Raw genomic sequence first — 18,979 nt, 5'->3', positions numbered from 1 at the left:
CACCAGATGGATTGTATTATTATACATGTGACCACGCCGGGTGGATTGTATTGTTATGCCTGTGACCATGCCGAGAAGATTGTATTGTTATGCATGTGACTGCACCCGACGATTATGATATTAATACTGTGACCACGCTGGGCTGGTAGCACATTGAATTGGTTATGCTTGCATGTGGATATGGATCCATCCCCCTAGGGTCACCCTCTCATGTTTCTCTCTTGATGGTGTACATGTGAATATTGAGGATAATTGATCAGTGGTTTGGTACGGATATGGAAAGGTTGAGGAAAATCTGGCCAGTGTTTGTTTGGATTTGCATTTCATCTTTACTTGCAATTTCCGCTGTTATTTACCTAATTTGTTTGCATACTACCCTTATATGTTGTATTATTAACTGAGCAGAGTACTTGAAAAATTATACACACACATAGAGATAGTGCCTTCTGTGCCTTATCCTTGATAACATTATTGTTTTGTACCGTTAAATTGATGAAACTGTACAGGTTATAGTAGGTGGGTCTTCTTCCGGTTCTGTCTCAGACTCAATCTGGATGCACTCAACTACTCAGTTATCATGCATCCTCAGCGGGGTGGCAGTATGTGATCAATTAACCCCGGGACCACTTGGTGGTGCATGGAGATAGTCACGAGGTAGTGTACAAAATCTCATGATAGATTTGCAAAGCCGCCACTGCATCCTCCAGCCAGGCTATTCCTTCCCTACTTGGATGGGCTAGCTCGTCTTCTTCATTAATCCAAACATAATATTCTAGAGTGCACCACGAATATTGACCTATTGGAATCGTGACTAGATCATTCCACTCCCCCTGAAGCCTCCTTATCCTTGGTATCGGGATCTTCCCATTGTATTCGTCCTCATACAATGTCGTCCTCATCCAGAGAGGTATATCCTGAATAAAGTAGAACTGCCTGAGAACTGGTAAAGGTAAGTATGGCTGGACGCCCTGAAGTCCTATCAGCTAGATAAAATACTTTTGAGGAGTCCTTAGGATTGCTCTTCCACCTAGCCATGACAACTTCCAATTGACCCATTCTCCGCTTAAGTTGGTTAGTATCTCTCTCCACTTTTGCTGTCTGTGTGGGGAGACCTAATGCCTCATTCTCTCGTTGTGACTTTGAATCATGTTGCTGACGCCCACAAAGTAGTCAACTATGGCCTCTCGCTGAAAGAAGTGCTCTGTGACCCAGATTTGAAGTTGTAGGTTACAACCCTTGAAGAAATAATACCCCCAGGAACACGCGGACAAAGCTCTGAGAATCTCTGTTAACACCATGGGTACCAAAGTGGCTTGGAGGTTGCCCCGAAATCTTGCCAAAACCACATGCAGCAAGTTGATATTGATCTGTCCTCTTCTTTGCGGGAAAACCACCAGTCCTAGCAGCGCCAAAGAGAAGGTTATGGGTTGAATACTTTCCCACATTGCCTGATCATACTGAAATTCTCCCAAGTACAATTTATAGCTTTTACGATGTCCGAACCTGTTCAACAATTGGTCTAGGTTTACCCATCCATCTTTGATGTTTCTCAAACCCCAACTGTTTTCTAGACCCAAAGCATCAAGAAACCTGTAGCCGGTCATGGTGACTAGTATTATCGATTTCATCCCTGTAAATGGCAGCTCCATGAAACTGGCAACATTTTCTAACGTCGGCACCAATTCACAATCATCAAAGTTGAACACTACTTTGGCCGGATCCCAAAACACTATCAATAGACGAGTAAGCACATTGCCAGCTTGGATGTTTAGCAAGGTAGTCAGTGCTCCTAGGTGTACCCTAATTTCATCTCTATGCTATATACGGATATTCTTCCACCTATGCTTTAGCTTGTGTGGTGCTCGCATCACCATATTGATCTCAGGGATGTTTTGGTTGATTTCCATTTTTTGGGAGGAGGTAGAGAAAGGGGTCTGAATAACTGATGTAAACTAAAGCAACAACAAAATACTAAATACACTCCCTAAGACCGGTGGAACCGAGTCATAAGTAAGGCTGAATAATTGATGTAAACTGATGTAAAGCAAGGCTGAATAACTAATGTAAACTTTCGTGGATAGAATCAACAACAATACACTCCCTAAGACCGGTGGAACCGAGTCATAAGTTCTAGAGAGTCATACTAGAGTGCCTACTACATTACTGTCTTAATGAAAAATACAACAGTAGTAAAAGTTAAGGAAGGTGACTCTGAGGCCTGCGGACGCCGGGCATGCATACCTTGAAGTATTCGTAAAGCAGCTAACAGATCATTACTAATGACCGACACGAGTAGACCTACCTGGATCTGTACAAAAGGATGTACAGAAGCGTAGTATGTGTACACTAAGACGGTACAAAGTAAGTATCAAGCCTAACTTCAGTAGAGTAGTGATGAGGCCAGGTCAAGACACCTACTAGGGTATAAATAAACAGTATGAAAATGTAATAAGGATAAGTAATGGAAAGCGGAGAAATAATTGCTAAGAAACAATTAACAACATGAACTAATATCAGAATAGTCAGCATGGAAATGACATAAAGAAAGCAGTTAAAGAGAACCATAATGATCATATACGGATAATAACTAACAAAAATAAGGAGGAACAAAACAACAAGAATCACAACGAGGTACCGCCTTGTGTACAATAAGCATCACCACCGAGGTACCGCCTCGTGTATATATATTAAGAATCAGAACCGAGGTACCGCCTCATATTCACAATTCACAATCTCAATCACAATCTTTCCTTATACCGCCGTGTGTACCTTACTTTTGAAATAGGTTTTGAAAATATTTTTCCCAAAATAGCTACATGTAATTTAGCCCACCTTATGACTCCGCGTGGCTTCACGTAGTTCTCCTACACGAAACACGAACATAAGTCCTACATTATACCACCGCATGCATATTAACCACAAGCCTTATACCATCGCATGTGCGTCAATATCACATCACAATAACAACTCACATCACAAGTGCTCATATATCACAACTTGCCAACAATCAACAATATCAATGTTTCCACAACAATAGCCCATGGCTCCACCACAACATGTACAAAAATATCAACAACAACAATGAATGTAAAATGTTCTACAAGGAAGATGTTTCAATAATGACAATTTTGCCTGAACGTGATAATGACTTTCATAACTTCAACACCAATAATTCAACAATGGGATAATGTATAACCACTATATTAAATAAGAATAACTCACAATGGAAGAGATAACATATAATAATGACTTCAAATAATGAAAATCAATAAGGAAAGAGATAACACGGTGTCACACCCCAACCTCGGGGAGCGCGACCGGCGCTTAACCGAGTGAACCCGATCGAGCAAGCCTAGTAAACCTTTCCTACCCTACTCATTCATGATTCAAAAAGGGAACACATCACCATTTGTAAAACAGGGGAGAGATCAGTTATATAAATATATAAACGTTGCTTGTTTATTTTTCATTATAAACATTATGTCATAGTTAAGTTTCCCAAATACAACTCGATCCAACGACACCCCAACATACATACATGACCCACATAAACGTCTACGGAGCCTCTAAGGGTACAAAAGAGCAATATGACAATGCCAGCAACAAGACCCTGGCTATACCTCAAAATATGAAAACTTATACAAAGAAGGACTACATGACTCAGGAAGGAATGAGGCTCACCAAGGCTGTTGTGATGAGTGTGAGGGAGAACACCACTCTCTGCGATTAGTGCTATCTGCGATGGAACCACCTACATCCATTCAAAGATGTAGCGCCCCCGGCAAAAGGGATGTTAGTACTATCGAATAGTTCTAGTATGTAAGGCAAACACCAATCTCAGTAGAATGAACAGTGAAACAAAGAGAAGGCAGTCACAACAATCAATAAGTACTTCATAGAAATACAAAGAAACACCAAGTAAGGAACACATAATTTCCAATTCAATCTTTTCATCTTTTAGGTTAATAATCTTTAGTGCCAAAGCCACAACTCATAATGCCACCATGTTTTTACACAGAGTCCGGTCTCGGCCCGACCGACTAAGCCATCCCAAGTGAGACATATCCATATCCACAATGTAAATCAATAGTTCCAACACAAATGCCACTATGTGTACGGCATGGCGTCCGATCTTGGCCCGATCGGCTAAGCCATCTCACTTGAGACATAACCTCTTTCAATTATTCACTCTATTCACATCTCTTTCCCATCTTTCATTACATGGCACAAACAACCTCATTTATTAAATAGTTCTTGGCACTTGGGCACATTTTACAATTCAAGTCTTTCCCTTTTTATTCGTTCAAATAACGTCATCATTCATGTTGATAAGACCATCATATAAGGCATTGCACACATAAAGGAAGGAACTTGGAAAACCATAGTTACGTTCTCAAATAGCATGATGACATGGTAAACATCTAAAACAATTAGGGAACATGAATCTTTCAACTCGACATACTAAGGCAAACAATTCTAGTAAGATCTAGTCGGAACTTACACCAATTATTTGGACACCAGGAATTCAATTTTAGGAAGAAAAGAGTTAGTCATACATACCTCAATTGCGCTTATTTAGACTCTATAATTATCCGGAACCCTTAGAAACCTCAATCTACTTTTGCAATATACAAATTGAACCCAAAATTAAGAAAATGTTCATAGTTCTAGTTCACTTTTCCACACTCTTTTACCACACACGCATGCAAGATAAACAACCCTCATACCCATGGACCATCTTATTAATTACTCATTTTCAGTATAAGTTTCAAACATTTAGGGCTAGGGTATAGATTCTTACCTCTAGGATGGAGGCCTAGATTGCTTTCCTTGATAATCTTCAAAGTTTCAAGCAAGAATTGAATAATAAGTGATGAGGATTACTTTCTCACTCTAAGGCTCCCTCTCTCACTCTATAGTATCAGCAAATGAGCTCAAAATAGACTAAAGGGGGTGTTTTAACGAAATGGGGGTCGGGTTTTAAATTAAGAAAAATGGTGCCCCGACACAGGTCTGCGGTCGCATATGCGACCGCATAATGGTTATGCGATCCGCAAAGTGACCGCAGAAATGGCCCTCAGGGGCATGAACTTACGGCCCAGGAATGTGACCAGTATGCGGTCCGCATACTCGTTCTGCGGTCGCATAATGCACCGCAGAACTCCCTCCGCAAAAACTCAAGAGGGATTATACGACCGATATGCGGTCCGCATATCAATTATGCGGTCACATAATCGACCGCAAAACTAACCTCAAGTTGGCCAAACTTACTGCTTCACTCTGTGCCATTATGCGGTCCGCAGAGTGATTACGCGGCCACATAATGGGCCGCAGAAATACGTTCTTCTGTGAAACATTTTCCTCTCAGTCCGTAGGGTACTGTTCAATCTAAAAAGTCCGAACCGCGGCTCGCAAGCTCGCCTTGACAAATTTCTACTTATATAACGTAGGGATCTATCTTGGCACCACGAAACCCCGAGTTTTTGGTTTAAAGTTTTACGGGTCCTTACACACGGACAATAACTTCAAGTAATGATAATCAATAATGAAAGAGATAACACGAGCAATAACTTTAATTAATGACAATCAACAATGAAAGAGATAACATGCAACAATAATAGGGGCAACAAATTCAACTAAAACATGTGAGCAATTTATTAAGTAGGATGTAGAACAAGTGTTAAACAAGTCAATTAAGGCATGTAAGGATAGACTAACACAAATAAGAATAGATTGACTATGAGAATTTAGAACATGATATAACATTTGAATTAAAGCATGGAAAGAGTCTAAGTAGCCTAAACCGGTCAAATACTACCTACAACCTGTGTACCCGCTCATCATCTTGCGTACACGACTTTCACATAGCACAAAATGGATCAATCAATACCAATCCTAAGGGGTAGTTCCCCCAGACAAAGTTAGGCAAGATACTTACCTCAACTAGGTCAATTCAACACTCAAAAATAGCTTTTCCCCTAAAATTTGCCTCCACACGCCTCAAATCTAACCAAAATCGACTTAATATCATCAAACAATACAAGGGAAATCGATTACAATAGATAAAGCTAACATCTTTTTACTTTTTCCAAAAAGTCAACAAAAGTCAATACGGGGCTTGCCCAGTCAAAACTCGGGTCCAATGGTAGATTTCATCTACCCATGACCCCACAAGTTCATATATGTGATTAGTTTCAAAATCTGAGTCGAAATCGACTATCAAAAGTCAAATTCTTATTTTTCAAAAACTTGATAAAGTTTCACAAATTTTCACTTTGATTCACATGATTTTGATGTAACAATCTAAGATATATTGATGGAATATGATTAGAAATAAATTAGAATCACTTATCCAAAGTTTATAGGTGAAAAACCCCTCTCCAAATCGCCTCCTACAGAGTCTAGGGTTCAAAAGTGAGAGAATGTTTTCAAAAATCCCGTCTCCCAGCTCTTTTCTACCAGCTGCAGATGTCGCATTTATGACACATGGTTCGCATTTGCGAACCCACATAATTGTAAACCGGGGATCGCATTTGCAAACCCTGGCAGCCTCAGAAATCATTGCAATTGCGATAGAGGCTTCGCAATTGCAAAGCTCGACCTAACCGCAAAAGCGAACAATAGTTCGCAATGGTGAACATGTCCAAAATCCGCCTGCCTTCGCAAATGCGTAAGGGAAGTCACAATTGCAACATCTGTGCTCCCACTGTCGCCTTCGCAATTGTGATGTTGGTGCTCGTAATTGCGATAGCTGTGAACCAGCAACACCAACAGTCGAATTTCAGTTCAAAATCATTCTGAAACATGTCTGAAACTCATCCGAGGCCCCGGGGCTCCAAACCAAACATTCACACAGGTCTACAAAATATCATACAAACTTGCTCGCGCAATCAAAATACAAAAATAACATCTAAAACTATGAATCGAATACTAAAACGCATGAATTTCAAAGTAAAGCTCAAGAATTTCTAAAATTACAACTAAACATTTGAATCCTATCAATCAACTCCATCGACACCAAATTTTGTAGACAAGTTCCAAATACCATAACAAATCTATTTCAAGTCCCAAAATCAAATTCCCAGCTTAATAGGTAAAAGTCAACCTACGGTCAAAATTTTCAACTTCAAATGCCAAATTTCAGTAAATCAATACAAATCAACCTACGGACTTACGAAATCAACTTTGGCATACGCCCAAGTGAGAAATCACGATACGAAGCTATCAAAGAGATCAAAATACAGTTCTGGGATCGTATTTACAAAAGTCAAAGTTTGGTTATTATTTTTTAATTTAAACTTCTAAGTCAAGAATCAAAGAGTTCGAATCAACCCCGCAAGTCATAAAGTCATAAACACACGTGTGAAGCATAAAAAGGGATAACAAGGTGCAATTACACAAAATAACCGACTGTGTCATCACAGTTTGCTAGAGTAGAGTATTTCCTAATTTTGAATTGGACTAAAGAATTTTGAAAGAAGGTTCGGAGGGGTGTAAGAAAACCTCCGCGTGTCATTGTGTATGATATTGTACGGCCACAACTCGATAAGTAAGAGTATGATGACAGTGTAGATATAAAATGGTAACAAATAGTGATGTTAGTAATAACAGTTTAAAATAAGGAGATAAGTACATAACGAGCAAGGCAAGTAAACATACAATTGCAAATTAAACACAGTTAAAGCAGTGTACAAATAATTTCAGGTCTAGTCTAAATCTGCTAAGGTCAGAACCAAAGTATGAAATCCCCAGCAGAGTCACCATGTTGTTGCACTCTATTTTGCACGAGTCAACACAACATTAAATTAGTAGTTTCCCTGTTGATGATAAAGAGAGTCGCCACCTAATATTTGAAGGTATATTAGAGTACCTATTTAATTACTAAAATCATTTTTTCTATTAGTCTACTAACCGGTGAGATTTTGGGCAAGGGTTCTTGTTCTTCTAAGGGAAATATGTTAGGAACCCCTTAAAATCTACCTACGATAGCTCCATAGGACTTAGACTAGGTTTAAAGAATTAGTTGTCTATACTCTGCCTAACTAGTGTTAAAGGTATGGCATACTATATATCTAATTTAGAACTTAATGCTTGAAAAGAGGATATGTAGATTTTAAAAGGATATAGGTTTATAAAAGCCTTGAAGAGAATGTTTGTATATATATATATGATTGAATGAGTTTTGAAGTATTGTATTTAGTGTTTGTGTTTATAAAACATATGAGATGGGCTAAGTTGTAAAACACTTTGTATTTAAATGGTTTGTCTATGTATAACTCTAATAAAGTAAGGGTATTGTAAATGATTGGGTCTTAGATATACCATAGTTTTCAAATCTCATATTTTTGCTTTGAGTAAATTGTTAAAAGCCCCTTTCTGTAGGAAAACAACAAAGATTGATTTTGTTTTGTATAAAAGCTCGATTAAAAGACTAATTCGAATTCCGTTTCTGATTTGAAAGAGAAGAGTGTCGTCCTTTGCTAAACTGTTTTGGTTCCAAAAGACTTCATAAAATATTGTTAGTAATAACAAAATAGTGTAAATGATTAATGAGTTAAGATTATCTAGTACTAAGTCTAATGCTTCTTTTAATCCTATATTTTTAGGGCTTGCCTAGATTAACCACATGATTTAAAGATATAAAATAATATTTAATCAAATATGATAAGTGTTATATACATGAGGGAAATGAGGACAAAAAGATTTAATAAAGCAGTAAAGGAAGAGAATGGACTCTGGTTTGGGCCTAAAAAGAAGCATGCCCAGCAAGTAGCGGGAACAAGCAGTAGCAACTTCAGACTCTAATGTGCGCAGGTACAGGTTTTGTGCCTGAGTTCTTTGAGAACTTGGCTGTAACGACCCTACCGGTTGTTTTGCGCATTTGCACTTCGCTCGGTAGTTTGAGGGAATGAGTAGTTCTATATGATGTATTATGACTTGTGTGGATCGTCGGTTTTGGTTATCAGATTATTCCAAAGTGATTTGGAAGAATGAATTTCATTGTTGAAGCTTTAAGTTGGAAGAGTTGACCAAGTTTGAATTTTGTGAATTTGATCCCGGATTGGAGTGTTGATGGTTTCGTTAGGTCTGTATGGTGATTTTGGACTTGGGCGTATGCCCGAATTTGCATTTGGATATTTCTAGAAGGTTTCAGCGCTAATTGGTGAAAGTTTAAAATTTGAAGGTTTGGAAAGTTCATAAGTTTGACCGAGAGTTGACTTTGAGGATATCGGATTCGGATTGTGGTTCCAAGAATTAGAATAGCTTTGTTATGTCATTTCGTACTTGTGTACGAAATTTGAGTTCATTCCGAGTTGATTTGATATGTTTCGGTGCGAATTCTGGAAGTTGAAAGTTCAAAGTTCATCAAGTTTGATTTGAGGTACGATTCATCGTTTCGTTGTTGTTATGCGTGATTTGAGGCCTCGAGTAAGTCCGTGTTATGTTATGGGACTTTTGGGTATGTTAGGATGGGGTCCCGAGGGGCTCAGGTGAGTTTCAGATAGGTTTGGGTTGTGTTGCACTCGTTTTTGATGTTTCGACGTCGTTTCTTCAAAAATAAATGGTACCACATTAAGCAAATGAGCTCCAATTTCTATTTTGATTGAAGCATTAGATTTGTATCGTAATTTGGAACCATAGCAACTGGAATCATCAACCCGCCCTTCTGTATGCATAAGATTCTACTGGAAGATGGCCACAAACCTTCCATAGAACATCAAAGAAGGTCGAACCCCAACATGAAGGAAGTTGTAAAAAGGAGGTGATAAAGTGGTTAGATGCGGGGATCATTTTCCCCATCTCCGACAGTAACTAGATCAGCCTAGTCCAATGTGTGCCTAAGAAAGGTGGGATGATTGCAGTTCAAAATGATAACAATGAGTTGATATCAACAAGAACAGTCACGGGATGGCGAATTTGTATGGACTATAGAAGATTGAACAAGGCCACCCGAAAAGACCACTTTCCCTTGCCGTTCATTGATCAAATGCTAGATAGATTGGCTGGGAAGTCCCACTTTTGCTTTCTGGATGGATACTAGGGGTATAATCAAATCTCCATTGCCCCGGAGGATAGAGAGAAAACATCATTCACCTGTCCATATGGCGTCTACGCCTTCCGGAGGATGTCGTTCGGCCTATGCAATGCACCTGCCACATTTCAAAGGTGCATGATGGCCATCTTCACTGATATGGTAGAGGACATTATGGAGGTCTTTATGGATGATTTCTCGGTAGTGGGAGACTCATTCGATGATTGCTTAAGGAATTTGAAAAGAGTGCTGAAAAGATGTGTCGAGACTAATCTGGTACTCAATTGAGAATTGTGCCATTTCATGGTACAGGAAGGTATAGTCTTAGGGCACCTAAGTGTCGAGTCAGGGCATTGAGGTAGATCATGCAAATGTTGATTTGATCGAAAAGCTTCCACCACCCACTTCCGTCAAAGCAATAAGAAGTTTCCTTTGCCACGTCGGGTTCTATAGACAGTTTATAAAAGATTTTTACAAAATTGCTAACCCCTTATATAAATTGCTTGAAAACGATCACCCTTTTGTGTTTTTTGATGACTGCAGGGTAGCTTTTAAGGAATTGAAGAAGAGGATGGTGACAACACCTATCATAGTTGCCCCTGACTGGGAGCAACTATTTGACCTGATGTGTGACGCAAACGACTATGCTCTGGGACCAGTGCTTTGGCAGCGCAAAGACAAAGTGATGCATCTAATATATTACGCAAGTAGAACTTTGAGTGGTGCCCAACTAAATTACACAGTGAACGAGAAGGAGATGCTAGCAGTGGTGTTCATATTTGACAAATTTAGGTCATACCTGATAGGTTCAAAGGTAATTGTTTATACTAACCATGATTCTCTCAGGTACCTAATTGATAAGAAGGAGTCAAAGCCGCACCTGATTCGATGGGTGCTATTGCTGCCCGAGATGTATTGATAACCTAATGTGTTGATAACATGATCCGAAGATGTATCCCCGAGATAGACCAATTTTTTATTTTGCAGGCTTGTCACACGTCACCATGTGGTGGCCATTTTGGGGGAGTAAAGATAGCTACGAAAGTGCTGGAGTCGGGCTTCTACTGGCCGACATTGTTCAAAGATGCACACTTATGGATGAAGGGTTGTGACGAATGCCAACAAACCGAGAATATTTCCCGCCGACATGAGATGCCTATGAACCCAATTCAGGAGGTAGAAGTGTTTGATGTATGTGGAATCGATTTCATGGGGCCTTTCATCATCTCATAGGGCAACAAGTACATACTCGTAGCTGTGGATTACGTGTCAAAATGGGTGGAGGCTGCAGCGCTCCCCACAAATGATGCAAAGGGGGTAATTGGTTTTTTGAGAAAGAATATGTTCACCTGATTTGGCACTCCAAGGGCAATAATCAGTGACGGAGGCACTCACTTCTGTAATCGAGCCTTCGCAAAGTTGTTAGAAAAGTATGATGTATGCCACAAGGTTGCCACCCCATATTATCCACAAACGAGTGGGCAAGTAGAGGTTTCGAACAGAGAGATAAAGAGAGTTTTGACAAAGACTGTGAATGCTACAAGAATAGATTGGGCGACAAAATTAGATGATACACTCTTGGCCTATCGTACCTCTTTCAAAACTCTGATTGACATGTCGCCATATAAATTGGTGTTTGGGAAGGCGTGTCACTTACCAGTAGAGTTAGAGCATAGAGCTTTATGGGAATTGAGGCAGCTGAATCTCGATATAGAAGCTGCGGGTACAAGTAGAGTCACAGAGTTGCACGAGCTTGATGAGTTTCGCTACCACGCTTTTGAGAGCACAAGACTATACAAGGATAAAATGAAGATGATGCATGATAAAAATATTCTTGAGCGGAGTTTTAAACCCGGAGATATGGTATTGCTATACAATTCAAGATTGAGGTTATTTTCGAGCAAATTAAAGTCAAGATGGTCTGGACCATTTCGTGTGGTAGAGATTCACCCCACTGGTGCCGTAGAGATTGCTGCAAAAATGACTCTCGCATGTTTAGAGTCAATGGGCACATGTTAAAACATTATTTGGGCATGGATGATGCGAAAGTAGTGTCGGTGACTCATCTGCTCGAGCCACCAAGGTTGAGCGAGCCTTAAGTACAATTACCTGCATCGTGCCATGACGTTAAATCAGGCGCTTCATGGGAGACAACCCATTGTAATGTTGTATTCGTCGTGCCGTGATGTTAACTAAGGTGCTCGTTGGGAGGCAACCCAATTCGTAGTTGAATTTTAGTGTAGTTAGAATTTTCTTTTCATTTTTAGGTACTAACAAGTTGCAGGTGATTTTGGGCAAGTCGAGCAGGACATTAATCGTCGCCTGAAGGAAACCTGGCTGGGGAGCTAGCCTCGCGAGGGTTTAGGCAAGGTGTAGCTGGCGAAATAGCTCGCCTCACATGGGTTTGGGCGAGCTGCAGCTCGTGTTACATCTGGCATCGCAAAGGATAAGGCCTGATGGACCAAGAGACATACCTCGCGCCACAAGCCCCCAGGATCACGTTTGAGCGCGCGTCGCGAGGGCTAGGGCGAACTAAGTTTCACACGTCGCCAAGTAAGGATTTTTTGGCTTATTTTAATTTGTTTTCCCTTATTTATCTTAACACCTCCCTCACTTAAACATCCAAAGCTAAACAAAATAAAAACCTAACCTAAACAAAACGCACAACACTGCTCACAAAATTTCCTCACCCTCACACACTCACCAGCCTCAAAGGATGAGGGAGACGATGCAGCATGACCAAAGAGTTTTTCCTTATACCCTACTCATTTTTCTTGTTTTGTTATTTTGTGCATGCACTAAGGACAATGCATGATCCAAGTGTGGGGTGGGGACTTGTAAATATTTGTTTTGCTTAGTTATTTATTTTTTTAGTAAGTGTCGTCTTTGTTTTAGTTGATTGTTTTAGTTATTAGTTTAGTTAATTGTTTTAGTTATTAGTTTAGTGAATTATTTTAGTTATTTGTTTTTTGTTATTTATTGTTAGTTAGAAGGAAAAAAAACAATATATAGAAAAAAATAGAAAAATTGGACTCTTCCCGACGATGGATCTCCTAGACGGGTTTCTTGAGGGAAGTAAGTCTAAAGAAAAACAAATCAAAAAGATTTTCTTGTACGTAGTGTAGTAATTTCCCCTTAGTTTGTTTTGGGCCGCGGTTCTTTTTCAAGGGCTTTTAGTTGAACCAGGTGTAGTTAGTTGTAATGTTTAGGAGTAGGAACCACGGGGCTATACATTTAATTGCAAAAATATCTCTTAGCTTTGTTATGCCTTGTGCTGGACCTGTAATAGCCCTACTAAGTTCGTATTTGTTTTATTGATCTAACTAGGCCTAGAATAATTTGTAAACAACAGCCGGGGTATTAATGAATATGGGGTTAGGGTATTCTAATACTTGCATAAATGGGTAGAAAACATGCCTCTAGGGTCTGCATGATCTATTTGCTATTTCTTTTCAATATGCCTGTATGTTATTTAGTTTCATATATTGTACACTGAGAGAAATCATGTCTATAAGGACCACACACACTGCACTTAATTTGTCTGACACAAGTACTTTATTCAAAGCATGTTAGTTTGAGTAATTGCTGCACTTATTTTTGTATCTGCTGCTGAATGCTTTAGACAACATGTCTATAGTGATCAGACGCTTTGCTTAATAGACAACATGCCTATAGGACACTATAAAACACGCCTTTGGTATACTCATTTAGATATCATGACTATAGGATTAACTAATTAATCAACTGCTTCTATTATTTTCCTTTATATTGCCTCATTTAGATGATATGTCTATAAGGATAAAGTGTTACAAAACCAAGTCTAATTGTCAATTATTAAAAATCTTGCCTATAGGATACTGTCACCCGCCTAGAAAGCATGCCTATAGGGATAAAGCGTTTAAAATCAAGCCTAATTATCAATCGTTAGAAAACCTGCCCATAAGATATTTATTGATGACTTCACTGCCTATTTACACAAACGACTAGATATCATCTCTATAGGACTTGCAACACTCTAATTTGCCTATACGTCAGAAATTACAGACTGCCTATATAATACTGGAATCCAAAATCATAGAAATCGTGCCTATAGGACTTAACAATTCCAACACGTCTTAGTGCCATATACTGCCTAACCAGAAATCTGTTTGTGTGCTTTTCCTGTTTATGTGCGGAGGTTACTTGAGCCCCTTTTATTGCAATTATGTGCAGTCCTATCTGTTTTGATTATCGCCTAGTTTTATCATTTTGAGTAGCTGAGTTGAGTCTTCGACTACCAAATAATAGGTCTAAAGCCTCCTGGACCCTAGGCATGGGACGGGTAACGCACACATAGGGCACGACTTAGAATTGAATTAGAACGCTTTTTAGTAAACAAATTCAACATAGTATTCGGGTAGCAGGAGATCATAGTCCGTGCCAGCTGAATAATATGAGCAACTCCTACCTAAAGGAAGTTGCGAAGTATTATTTATGTTGCACGAGGTAATCCTTTAGGCTAAAAAACTTAGGACCGCTCCTTTCCATTATATGCTTGCTAAAAAGATTTAGTCATTAAACATAGACCGACGCAGTTGTAATCCTTATGATCTTCAAAACTTGTATCAATTATTCATATAGTTTAATGATATTTTTTCTTACACTGGTTTACGTCATAATAGGACTTTCAACTTTCATATCTTTCTTTACTTATATGCTCGCCTAGTTTAATCATATAATCCACATAGTGTAAAATTTGGCCGGGAACCATAGTTGTGGACCTCGAAGAGTGCCTAACACCTTCTATTTGAGGTAATTTGAGCCCTTACCCGATCTTTGGTAGCGTTTACTAGTCAAATAAAGTTATTTGCAAATAGGTATCCTAACACACCTAAAAAATCATTAGGTGTCGACTCTTTTTAAAAGAGTTTTCACACGTTGAAACCCGCTTTCCCAAGAAAATGGGGCGCGACAAGTGCTTTAATTTATTTTCTATTGAAAGAGTTGGGATTATTCTGTAATGTCATCTTGCCTAGTACCTCGTTAGGCTCCATCACAACAGGTTAGGATTTTGGGTCGTGACAGTGTGTATGTATATATACATATATGTGCATAATATTTAATTGATTCAACATCCTAAATTATAATATATATATATATATATATATATATATATATATATATATATATATATATATATATATATATATACACACACACACACACACACACACAATTTAGGATGTTATATATACGTATATTGTAAGTAACAATAATCTATAAGTGTTTGACCATTTTGACCACTATAAGATGTAGTGCTATATTAAAACTTAAGTTGTAGCAACATCAAACACACACACACACCGATCTTAATCAATCTATAAGTGTTTGACCATTAATACCGATCGATTTCGGTCGGAAACTTATTTAAAAATAAAATGTGTAGTTATAAGATGTAGTGCTATATTAAACCTTAAGTTGTAGCAACAACAACATATACTCGATCATATATATATATGTGTGTGTGTGTGTGTAGCAACAATAACATATATATATATATATATATATATATATATATATGTGTGTGTGTGTGTGTGTGTGTGTGTGTGCGTGTGTGTGTGTAACGATCCGACCAGTCGTTTTGTGCCCTAGCGTGTTGTTCGGTGTTTTGAGACCTTCAGTAGCTTTATTTCATAAATTATGACTTGTACGTGTGATCAGAATTGAATTTCGGGAAGTTCATAGTTGATTTAGAAATAAAATTCTAAATTCGGAAGCTTTATGTTGGAAGAATTGACTAAGGTTTGATTTTTGAGTAAGCGATCTCAGAATCGTGATTTGAAGGTTCCAATATGTTCTATGATGATTTCTGACATGGGCGTACGTTCTGGTTGAGTATCGGATCACCCGGGAGCATTTCGATGCTTATTGTGAAAATTGGGCATTTTGAAGGTTTTAGAATTTCTTAAGTTTGGCTTGAAGTGGATTTTTATGTTATCGATGTCCGTTTGGGGTTTCGTGACTTGGAATAGGTTCGTATCATGATTTTTCACCGGCACGCAAAATTTGGCATCATTACGGGACGTCTAACTGTAATTCGGACGCGTTCTGTGAAGTTTGAATGTTTGAAAGATTAAAGAAAGGTTCGGTTGTCGATTCGTAATTTTGATGTTGTTCGATATGATTTGAGGCTTCAACTAAGTTCATATCATGATTTGGGATGTGTTGGTATATTCGGATGGGGTCCCGGGGGCCTCGGGTTTGAAACAGATTGAAATTTGTATTTGAGAAAATGCTGAGGACTACTGAAGTCTAGTGTCATCGTACATGCGATGGGTTTGGCCGCAGGTGCGGACACGCAGGTGCGAAGGAGGTACCGCAAATGCGAAATCTGGGCCTTCGATGCTGGACCGCAGGAGCGGTCAGTGCTCTGCAGAAGCGAGACCGGATAGCGAATAGTACTCCGCAGAAGCGAGACCGCAATAGCGGATTTTTGTCTGCAAAAGAGGATTTCGCTGGGCTTAATGGGAACCACACCTGCGATGGGAGTGTCCACAGGTGCGGAGCCGCATAAGAGGATAATTGACCGCATGTGCGAAGGTCGCTGGGCAACGAGGTATTTTATAATCCGAGACGTAGCCCATTTCTCTCACATTTGCATTTGGTTGGGCGATTTTTGGAGCCCTTGGAGGGAAAAGTTTCATCATCTATGTCAAGGTAAGTAATTCCCACATATTGTGAGTTAAATACATGGTTTATATGTGGATTTGAACATGGAAATTAGTAGAAATTTATTATTTTGGTAGAATGCCTAGAAATTAGTATGTTTGGATTTTGACCACGAAATTGGACATGAAAATTTGAATAAATTATATATTTGAGTTCGTGGTATTATGGGTAAATTTATCATCGAAAATTTTCAGAATTCGGGCGCGTCGACCAGTGGGTTGACTTTATTGACTTTTAGAATGGAGTTGGGAATTGTTATAAATTGATTAATTATAAGCATTGGAGTATATTTTGATTGAATTGCACATTGTTTGACTAGTTTCAGATCGTTTGGCTTGAATTGAAGAGTCAGAGAGGCGTTGGAGCCGGTTATGGAACTTCGGAGCGAGGTAAGTCTCCTGTCTAACCTTGTGAGGAGGAAACTTTCCCTAAGTGATGTAATTGTTATGTGATACTAGTTGTGGGGTCTACATACGCACGAGGTGACGAGAGTCAATACATAGATAAATCATGTTTATGCCAGGGTAAACTTAGGACCTTATTATGTAAAATTAAAATGTTTGAACTCTTCCCATTGGCCTAATTATTTGAACTTATAATTGAAATTGATTTATAAATAAATATATGTATACTAGGACGAGCCTTATCACCTTGAGTTGTTGGCTAGTTATTCGAGGGTAAATATTATATTCACTTTGTGCTCGTGTACTGTATTGTAAGCGTGTCTCGTAATTCGGAAACTTCCTTCCGTTCTTGTGGAGCGGGACGAACGCTTCGGCAGTATAATAAATGCATCTATGATTTATGTCGCTCGACTCTCGGCAATGTACACATTATTCTGCGTCGAGCCAAACGGCCTCGGCATAATCGTGCATTATGTCATGGGATGCTTTCCATCATCGACCCATGACCCCTTGGACGTGCCCCGTGGCATCCTGGCAAGCCTCCCATCGCCTAGTGCCACGGTCGGCCGCGCGGTCTCGGCCGCGCCAAGTGACAAGTGCGCACGTGCCTTTGTCGCCCCACCTATAATCATTGCCAGTGCCCAGCGGCTGGCAAATTTCAACAGTGCCGCGTGCACAGACACTGCCACGTGCACAGACCATCATATTGCCAACAACGCCGCGTGCACAGATCCAATGCCAAGCGCCTGCGCCCAGCTGCAGGCATATCCAAATAGTGTCGCGCACGCCAGCAACACAACGCGCGCAGACCTTGATGCTCAAGACAAAGTTGCTTCCAATGGACTTGTTTCTACCTCGTAGAAGACTAAGTCCTTTTCATTGTAATTATAGAGTAGTTTTACTTCATTCATTTTCAGTGTGCTTCTACAACTTTCATAGGTCTAGTCATGCAACTTTGGTTTATTGTTTTTAAGCATTATTAAGGGGGACCAAAGCATTCAAACATTCAAGCAAGCAATCATTTCTCTGTATTGGTGTCTCTCCCCCCGACACCGCATAGTATTTTGTAATAGCTTTCATCATCATCAATACAATCATCAGCTTTCATCATCAATTGCTCATTTTTGCTGCTCAATTGCTCACGACATTGGTTTTCCAGTACGTCACCAACAATCTAGTCTAGCGTATGGAGGGGACCCCAGTTGGCGGACAACAACCACACTGACATCGATTGCTTAGCCTTACGTCGCCCTTCCAAGGAACTTCAGCAAGGTGCCACATAATAGTTGGTATCAAAGCCTAGGCTCGACATTGGACGAGGAAACTCATTGCCATCATCACCATTTCTGACCATGGTAAATTATGGGGATCGCATCGCGACCCTTCAAGAGACGGTTAACGTATTACGGCCCATCGTGGATACGGTGCCTGATCTAAAAACCAGCCTAGTGCAAAGGTTGGACGACCTGGACCGCAGAATGCGGCAAGCCAAAATTGACATTGCAAACATCAGTCGCGACTCTGAGGAAGACCGGCAAACAGCAGCCGTCGAGGCAGCCGAAATTCATGGCAAATTGAAGGACCTTGAACAAGAGCGTGCCGAGGATTTAGCCCATCGGGAACTAGAGGCAGACAGACTAACTGCCATGCATCAAACCACAGACAACTTGACAGGCCAGCTCAATGTTGTTAATGCTGCCCTTTAAAGCCCGCTCAAAGAAGGCGAAAACCAAATCAAGGGTGCCATGAACATTGCCTCAATGCCACAAAAGCTGAAAATTCCATAGCCAAAGCCATACAACGGAGCTCGGGATGCTAAAGAAGTGGAAAATTT

The 18,979-nt window shown here is 39.7% G+C and overlaps 1 protein-coding gene across 1 annotated transcript; it reads left to right on the top strand.

Moving 5' to 3' along the window:
• Positions 1-1,602: 1,602 nt before the first annotated feature.
• Positions 1,603-12,052, top strand: LOC138902333 (uncharacterized). The gene is made up of 3 exons (XM_070190186.1): positions 1,603-1,793; positions 10,577-10,879; positions 11,401-12,052. Exons 1-3 carry the CDS (start codon positions 1,603-1,605, stop codon positions 12,050-12,052), a joined length of 1,146 nt encoding a protein of 381 aa, XP_070046287.1.
• Positions 12,053-18,979: the final 6,927 nt, after the last annotated feature.

Source organism: Nicotiana tomentosiformis, chromosome 12 (assembly GCF_000390325.3).
Source record: "Nicotiana tomentosiformis chromosome 12, ASM39032v3, whole genome shotgun sequence".
NCBI classification, from domain to species: domain Eukaryota; kingdom Viridiplantae; phylum Streptophyta; class Magnoliopsida; order Solanales; family Solanaceae; genus Nicotiana; species Nicotiana tomentosiformis.
The sequence above is the reverse complement of the archived record's forward strand: the minus strand, read 5'-3'. Positions and strand labels throughout refer to the sequence as shown.